Raw genomic sequence first — 9,448 nt, 5'->3', positions numbered from 1 at the left:
AGAGGGGCGGCATATAAATCCAATAAATCTAATCTAATCTAATCTAATCTAAAACCCTCATTGTGTATTGGAATAAATAAATAAATAAAGAAAGAAAGAAAGAAAGAAAGAAAGAAAGAAAGAAAGAAAGAAAGAAAGAAAGAAAGAGTATGTCAATGAAGAATAGAGGAGAAGATATATGAATGGAAGAAAAGATATATAAAAATAAGACTTGACCGGCTTAGACTTTCCAACACTTTGGAAGTTCCCCAAACCCGGTGGCGATCCCGGCTTTGATTTATTCAGAATAAAGCCTTCCCAATTAACATTCCCCCCCACCCCCCTCTCTAAAGAAAATGCCACACTTGCTGCCAAAGCTTCCAGGGCTGACAATGCCCTCCAGTGCAAATCCGGATACATGGAACTGTGTGGCTGCCTTTCGAACCCCATCCACGTAATGGGTGATTCCTTATTAAAGTAGCGACTTTCTTCCTTCTTCCCCTTGCATGGAGCTTTTCTGAAAGAATTGCGTTTGGCGAGGGGACTGTGCCCAAGCTGTGTGTGATGCAAAAGGGGGGAGTGGAGGAAAAAAAAAGAAAGAAGAACATTGGTGAAGACAGCATCCTTGTGCAGCTATTGGTTCTGGTCATCAGCCTTTATCCAATGCTTTGGTGGTGATGTTGCTCTCTATTTGGGAAGTTGGCGAGCTCTCAAGACAGTCTTCCTCTCTCTCTCTCTCTCTCTCTTTCTCTCTCGCGCGCACACGGGCTCTCCTCTCCTCAAAGGCTGTTCCACGGCGGAAAATATGCACAGTGCAGTTGAGTGCATGCAGGAAAAATACCTCCAGTAGCTTCTAAGCGGACACAATGCAGCACAACGTGCAACTTGCGATCGCCTTCATCCTTTGCCAGGTAAGGCATCTGGTTCTGGTGATTTTGGTCCTTGAAACTGTGCGGGATTTCTTTACCGTTTCTGTGGTTGCCCCCCCCCCCTTTCTATCTTTGATTCTTCTCTCTCTCTCTCTTTTTGCATTTGGCTCTTTGGAAGTGTCTGGTTTCTCAGGGGCGGCTGCAGGTTGACTACAAACCCCGTGCAGAGGATGTGAGAATAGCTCCTACGAGGCAGGAATGCCGGGTTTAGTCTCCAATCGCAGGGATAAAGATACGCACGTACATTTGTAGGTGTCGTTGGTAGCCCTGCGCGTAAGACGGGTTGGGTTTGAAGCCTGCAAACGGAAAAGGTTATTTTATTCCCCCTCTCCCCTATTTACAGAAGTGAAGCAGCGGCTTGAACGTGCAGCTTTTCCCACCCTCGTCTGTGTTAATGCGCTTCAACTTTGATTTAGCTTCTTTTGGGGGGCGGAGGGGCGGGGGAAGGAGAAGAGATATCATTTCACAGCAGTTCTCAACCCTCCCTGAAAAGAAATCCAGAAATGGTAAAAATCGAACGTTAGTCACTTATCTTCCCCCCCCCCTTTGCTCTCCACACACACACACACCACCGCTCCCCGGTTTCTTCTCTCAACTATCATAAATCCTCCCCCCTTTCCAGAAAGGCAGCAAAAAGGCTGGAAGTGTGTTGGGGGGGGGGACACGGGCGAGGAAGAGACCCAGCCTTTTTAAAAAACCAAGAGGCTGCGATATCCTGCTGTTGCTGTCTGTCAAAAGCCAAGGCTGCAACTTCTCAACTCCTGTCACCTCTGCCTGTGTGTTTGTGTGAGTCTTCCTTCTGGGAAGATACCCACACATTTAATTTTTTTTTGGGGGGGGGGGGGAAAGTCTGGCGTTGTAAGCGAAAGGTGATTTGTTGTGGTGATGCTGTGATGTTGCGAGAGGTTCCCTCTGATGTTGTGTTGCCTTGTCTGCTTCTCTTAGGAAGTGCAAGTGCTGTTGGTTACTCTCTTTTTCCATTCGAGGGCTGGATATTTGGGCGTAGGGGGGAAAAAATAATAAGCTAATTCCTTTTTAGGTCTGGGGATCGGGCTTGTTTGGGATTTAACCCTTGCGGTTGGAAGCGCCAGAAAGTAAATGCTTTCTAGCAATTGGGCTGGATGTTCGACTAATCCAGCATTTATGTTGCATTATTATCCAAAGCAGAGAGAGAAGGGTTTTTCCTCCTATCCCATCACTGCATACCTGACCATTTCTGCTACCTTACGTTAAAATCTGAACCTGGAACTTAAATATGCAAAGCACATGTTCTCCTCCTAAGGGTGTGTGTTTTTGTGTGTGCCGTCTTATGCCTAACTTCTTTCTGTCCTCTCCTTTATGGAAGATCAAAGCATTTGCAAAAACCTTGCCTGTCGGATTGCTTTTATTGTACTTATGCTGCATTCACGCTTCTAAGGCATTCTGACACACAATCTCCAAACCCAACAGGGTGGGATCAACATAAAATAGCATCCCAGTTTGTCCAGGAGGAAATTTCCAGAGATCAGACCTCTGGACTTCTATTGAGGAGAGATTGGGGAATATTGGGACATTGAAGGTTGATTTTTTTTCCCCCAGTAAAATGAAGATTTTTTTTTAAATTGTGGGAAACTGGGATTTTGGCTGGTAGTGTAGCAGCCACCAATGTTTGGAGTGGCGGGATGTTTACTGCGGTGTTTTTATGTTCGAATGATGGGATAGTTTAAATTTGTTTATTTATTTTATTGGTCCAGCATGGATAAGATAACAGATATAAGTATAAACACGCTTATGAACACACATGAAATGAATACAAATAAGTGGAGACATTAGGGCAGGGAGGGTAGGCACAATGGTGCACTTGTGCACGGCCCTTACAGACCTCTTAGGAATGGGGTGAGGTCAACAGTAGACAATCAAAGTTGTGGGGGTTTGGGGAAGTAACCACAGAGTCAAGTAGTGCATTCCAGACACATATAGACACATGCAGTGATGTTTAGACCTAGAGATGCAATGTTTGTTCGTTCCTTGTGCAACCTGATTAGGAACCTTAACCAAAATGATTGGAAAGCTAAGGTGGATTCCGCTCTAGTTTAGACTGAAGTCTAGTGCCAAGCTAACAATGCTCCAATACTTGCTTCATTTGGGTTTAATGCATGACTCCAACCCACCGATTGTGATTTGTAAACCCATAGCTGTGTCAGTTCAGCACTCCAACTGCGTTTGATGGAAGAAACTGTGATTAAACAAACCATGACTTAGTGGAAAGCCCCCTCCTCCCGATGACTGAACGAATTTGCTCTGCCGAGGGTGCACGCTTGAATTCATCGTTAAACCAAGGAAAACGTGATTGCATTGATCTGGAGAACTCTTTTTTAGGATGCTGAGAGAGTTTGACTTTGAGACATTTGGATGGAAGGGAAGGGAAAAGGTGTTGATTATACAATTCCATATTGCTCCTCTCTATTTATATATTTAGCATATGGCATATGGCGCATGGGCTAGGGTTAGGGTTAGAGTTACTCTTCTCTGAAACTTCTTCAGTGGCTTTAGGCAAGTCGCTAGATCTCAGCTTCATCAATTGAGTAGGATGGCTGCAAATGCTAGCTTGTCCTTTTGAGGAAGGGCAAACAGGATCCACAGCCAGCGTGAGAGAGATTAGATTAGATTAGATTTATTGGATTTATATGCCGCCCCTCTCCGCAAACTCGGGGCGGCTCACAACAAGGTAAAAAGAGAAAATTCCTACTCTTTTATTTATTTATTTATTTTGTCCAATACACAATGAGGGTTTTAGTGGGTATATATCTATATACACATAGTAAAATACATGATGAAGGTTATAGAGGGGAAGAGCCTTCTCTGTGGCAGCCCCGGCCCTCTGGAACCAACTCCCCCCGGAGATTAGAATTTCCCCCACCCTCCTTGCCTTTCGTAAGCTACTTAAAACCCACCTCTGCCGTCAGGCATGGGGGAATTGAGATCCTCTTTCCCCCTAGGCCTTTACAATGCTATGCATGGTATGTATGTATGTATGTATGTTTGGTTTTTTATATTAATGGGTTTTTAATCGTTACTAGTATCAGATTACTATTGTACACTGTCTTATTGTTGCTGTTAGCCGCCCTGAGTTTCCGGAGAGGGGCGGCATACAAATCCAATCAATCAATCAATCAATCAATCAATAAATAAATAAATAAATAAATAAATAAATAGTAAAATATATCTAAGAAAGAATAGAAAAGAAGATATAGTAATAGAACATATCAATGAAAGAATAGAAGAAGAGATATAGGAATAGAAGAAAGGTAGAGGAGATATAGGAGAGCAATAGGACAGGGTAATGGAAGGCACTCTAGTGCACTTGTACTCGCCCCTTACTGACCTGGCTGATTACGTTTCTGTTCTCGACCCCACAATTCCTATGCATAAGGACAACGCAGGGAAACAAATTCACTTTCCTCTTGCTTGTATTTCATGGCTTCAGTGCAAAAATCCATATCGTCCTCTCTTAAACGTCGCTTATGAGAAAAATCGAACCATAGGATTTTATAATTTCCAACTTTATTTGGGATCTTACCCCCAAGATCCTATTTCGTGGTGGGAAGTTAACACAAAACAGATGAACGAGCCAACTCTGACAATGTGCCAATATGTCTGGGCAGGGAGGAACCACAGCTTGCGTTCTGCAGTAGGAAGTTACTCCCTTCGGTTAGGAAATGACGAACAGCCTGCTTGCCATGTTGCACTTCGACAAGTCTTAGTATGTGGTAGAAATATTGGGAGAAAGAGGTCTGGAGAAGACTCTGCAACAGCTGGCGAGCTGGAAGGAGAAGGGATGTTATTCCAGGACCTATTTTGATAAGACCGTTTTACCCAACTTTCAAGAACTTTAATGCTTCAGAGATTGCAAGCTGTAAGGAAGGGGTGAAGCAATTTTATTTATTTATTTATTTATTTATTTATTTATTTATTTAGTTAGTTAGTTAGTTAGTTAGTTAGTTAGTTAGTTAGTTAGTCCAATACACAATGAGGGTTTTAGTGGGTATATATCTATATACACATAGTAAAATACATGATGAAGGTTATAGAGGAGATACTCATAGTAAAATATATCTAAGAAAGAATAGAAAAGAAGATATAGGAATAGAACATATCAATGAAAGAATAGACTAAGAGATATAGGAACAGAAGAAAGGTATAGGAGATATAGGAGAGCAATAGGACAGGGGACGGAAGGCACTCTAGTGCACTTGTATTTGCCCCTTACTGACCTCTTAGGAATCTGGAGAGGTCAACCGTAGATAATCTAAGGGTAAAGTGTTGGGGGTTTGAGGATGACACTATGGAGTCCGGTAATGAGTTCCACGCTTCGACAACTTGGTTACGGAAGTCATATTTTTTACAGTCAAGTTTGGAATGGTTAATATGAAGTTTAAATCTGTTGTGTGCTCTTGTGTTGTTGTGGTTGAAGCTGAAGTAGTTGCCGACAGGCAGGATGTTGCAGCATATGATCTTGTGGGCAATACTTAGATCTTGTTTAAGGCGTCTTAGTTCTAAACTTTCTAGGCCCAGGATTGAAAGTCTAGTCTCGTAGGGAATTCTATTTCGAGTGGAGGAGTGAAGGGCTCTTCTGGTGAAGTATCTTTGGACCAAGCTGTCTAGCAAGGTAATGTTATTTTCCTTTCCTCAATGGCATATGATCCTTGGTGGTGCAGTGGTTAGAGTGAAGTACTACAAGCTGCTTCTGCTGACTGCTGGCTGTAGTTCAGCAGTTCAAATCTCACCAGGCTCAAGGTTGACTCAGCCTTCCATCCTTCCGAGAGGATCCAGATTGTTGGGGGTGATATGCTGACTCTGTGAACCGCTTAGATAGGGTTGCAAAGCACTGTGAAGTGGTATATAAGTGCTATTGTTATTCATGTTTCCTTCTTTGATATCCAGCACAGAAATGGCAAACTTTGGTTTTGATCAATCCATGGAGAAGACATCCATTGCCCTAATGCCTTTCAATACAATGCATCCTTCAAAGACATGTGAATATCTCAAGTCTGGCAGTCACAATGATTAAAGGGTAAAAGAATAGATTAGATTAGATTAGATTTATTGGATTTATATGCCGTCCCTCTCCACAGACTCGAGTGGCTCATTACAATGGCAAAAACAGTACATAGTGACAAATCTAATATTTACCAATCTAATTACAGTTTTAGGTTAAAAAATTCATAAAAGCAACCCCAATATATATAAAAAAACAAGCACACAATCAATCATACACCAAAACAACATGGGCAAGGGGGAGATGTTTCAATTCCCCCATGCCTGACAACAGAGGTGGGTTTTAAGGAGTTTATGAAAGGCAAGGAGGGTGGGGGCAATCCTAATCTCTGGGGGGAGCTGGTTCCAGAGGGTCGGAGCCACCACAGAGAAGGCTCTTCCCCTGGGTCCCGCCAGATGACATTGTTTAGTCGACGGGACCCGGAGAAGGCCCACTCTGTGGGACCTAACAGGTCGCTGGTATTCGTGCGGCAGAAGGATTGTCCCGGAGATATTCTGGTCCGGTGCCATGAAGGGCTTTATAGGTCATAACCAACACTTTGAATTGTGACCGGAAACTTACAAACTTTTCTAGATAAGAACTCGGTGTTCAAGATTTTTTTGCCTCTTCTCAAGAACCATTTTCTACTTACAAACCTGAGCCTCTGAAACTGTAACTGGAAAAGGCAGGGAGAAGCCTCCGTGGGATCTCTCTAGGAATCTCCTGGGAGAAAACAGGGCCGGAAAAGGCGGGGAGAAGCCTCCGTGGGCCTCTCTAGGAATCTCCTAGAAGGAAACATGGCCGGAAAAGGCAGGGAGAAGCCTCCGTGGGGCCTCTCTAGGAATCTCCTGGGAGGAAACATGGCCGGAAAAGGCAGGGAGAAGCCTCTGTGGGGCCTCTCTAGGAATCTCCTGGGAGGAAACATGGCTGGAAAAGGCAGGGAGAAGCCTCTGTGGGGCCTCTCTAGGAATCTCCTGGGAGGAAACATGGCTGGAAAAGGCAGGGAGAAGCCTCCATGGGGCCTCTCTAGGAATCTCCTGGGAGGAAATAGGACCTCCACCCTCCCTGTGGTTTCCTCAATTGCACACATTATTTGCTTTTACATTGATTCCTATGGGAAAAATTGCTTCTTCTTACAAACTTTTCTACTTAAGAACCTGGTTACAGAACGAATTAAGTTCGTAAGTGGAGGTACCACTGTACTATCAACAATAACTTGCTATTGGTAAATTGATTACGTGCCTTAATCATCCCAGGTATAAGAATATAACCTCGGATGGAACCTGGGGGGTTCAGACTGTCGTTTGAATACTCTGAACCTGTGCACACAAATAAATCCGTGTTGCTCTATCCCTTTGTGGTCTTCCTTCTCAAAACTGGGTGAACTCATCCAGCTGCAACAAAAGCATGATTTATTTAGGTTATTTTGTCAAAAGCGAAACAGAGATTGTAGTTTGCAAACTAGCTGTCAGAACAACGGGCAAGCCCAACCGATGGCCAGGTAATAAAAGTGAATCATTATTGAGCTGGCACGTGAATACCAAAATAATAGATTGAGCTTTAATTGCCAAGGGAAATAAAGCTAAAAATGATATACTGTGCAAGTTTTTTGTTTTTTTTAAGAAATACAATGAATTATAACACCCAGAGAGAGAGAGAGAGAGACCTAGAAACCATCAACATTTGTTCTGTTCTCCAGAAGAGGGCTCCCGGCACAGCGTGAAAACCAGAAAGCTTTGAAAAGAATGGCTGTAGCTTACAAAGAGAAAAAAGAAAAGAACAGGTATTCCTGCAATGAAACATAGTCTAAATAAGCTGGGAAGCTGAATAGAGATTCTCTCCTTCCAGTTTCGTACCTTCTTGTTCGAGCCAGTCTAACTGATGGATTTGAAGCTGTCAGAAAGAGATATAAGCTAGGGGCAAATATTTTAGCAAGTATAAAGCATGAATAGGACATTATCTTAGATTAGAATTCTTTATTTAATTTAATTTAATATTTTTATTGATTTTTTAAGATTATGAACACACAAACACAACATAAAACAGGTGCTCTGGGAGTAGTGCCCACCACCAGACAAGCATTCACACCCCACCACCAAATTGGGGGTGTTTCTTTCTATATACCATTTTATCTCAAGAGCAAAGTATCTGTTTACATATTATAGAGTGATTCCAATTTATTCCTTGTAGCTTGGTCTCTGATTCTACTTGCCATATATCGTCTTACCTTGTCCCATCGTCCTATCAGTTGTCGCAAGTCAGTTTCATTAACCGAATTCATCCTTTTATCCATAATCTCAAATTGAATATGATCCACTATGTACAGGTACCAATTTTGCATTGTCCATTTTGTCGTGTCCTTCCAACCCAAGACTATGACCGCCTGAGCGCTTTCTATCACTGCTTGTTTTATTTCTCTAAATTCTCCCATCGCATTGCTTTTAACTAATACTGCCATTTTCTTAGAATAGATTAGAATTCTTTATTGGCCAAGTGTGAATGGACACACAAGGACATGCTCTCAGTGTACATAAAAGAAAATATATGAGCTAGAACACTTAATGATTGTCATAGGGTACAAATAAGCAATCAAATCGTACTAGGAAACAATTGATATAAATTTTTATTTTATTTTATTTTATTTATTGTTAGAGTTGGAAGGGACCATGCGGGTCATCAAGTCCAACCCCCTGCCTAAGTAGGAACCCTATAGCATCCCAGCCAAATGGCAGTCCAATTTCCTCTTAAAAATGTCCAGAGTATTGGAATTCACAACGTCCGCTGGTAGGTTGTTCCACTGGTTGATCATTCTGACCATCAGGAAGTTCTTCCTTATTTCCAGGTTGAATCTCTCCTTGGTCAGCTTCCAGCCGTTGTTCCTCGTCAGGCCCTCCGGTGCCCTGGACAATAAAGTGATCCCCTGCTCTCTGTGGCAACCCCTTGTATACCTGTAGACTGCTATCATGTCTGCTCTGGCCCTCCTTTTCTCTAGGCTATCCATGCCCAGTTCCCGCAGTCTCTCTTCATAAGACTTGGTTTCTAGTCCCCTGATCATTTTGGTTGCTCTTTTCTGCACCTTCTCCAGAGTTTCAATGTCTTTTTTGAAGTGTGGTGACCAGAACTGAACACAGTACTCTAGATATGTTCTGACCAGGGCACAGTAGAATGGTATTAAGACTTCCCTGGTCTTGGAGTGTATTCCCCTGTTGATGCAGCTTAGGATTGTGTTGGCTTTTTTAGCTGCTGCTGCACATTGTTGGCTCATGTTTAGTTGATTGTCCACCAAGACTCCGAGGTCTCTGTCGCAGTCACTACTGCTAAGAAGGGTTTCTCCCAGGTTGTATGTGTGTCCAGGATTTTTTCTGCCTAGTTGAAGGACTTTGCTCTTGTCGATGTTGAACATCATTTGCTGGCTGGGGAATTCTGGGAATTGAAGTCCAAATATCTTCAAGTTGCCAAGGTTGGGAAACACTGCTCTACCACTCTGCAGCTTAGGATTGTGTTGGCTTTTTTGGCCGCTTGT

The 9,448-nt window shown here is 42.8% G+C and overlaps 1 protein-coding gene across 1 annotated transcript in view; it reads left to right on the top strand.

Annotated features, from left to right (window-relative positions):
- The first annotated feature begins 666 nt into the window (after positions 1 to 666).
- CDH13 (cadherin 13) overlaps positions 667 to 9,448 on the top strand; it is a 553,953-nt gene continuing 545,171 nt past the window's right edge. Inside the window, exon 1 of the mRNA XM_070761895.1 lies at positions 667 to 890. Coding sequence (XP_070617996.1) covers positions 846 to 890 — 45 coding nt within the window. The 5' untranslated portion in view covers positions 667 to 845. The remainder of the gene's footprint in view (positions 891 to 9,448) is intronic.

Source organism: Erythrolamprus reginae, chromosome 9, assembly GCF_031021105.1.
Source record: "Erythrolamprus reginae isolate rEryReg1 chromosome 9, rEryReg1.hap1, whole genome shotgun sequence".
Classification (NCBI taxonomy): Eukaryota; Metazoa; Chordata; class Lepidosauria; order Squamata; family Dipsadidae; genus Erythrolamprus; species Erythrolamprus reginae.
This window is presented reverse-complemented; position numbering and strand designations above follow the sequence as displayed.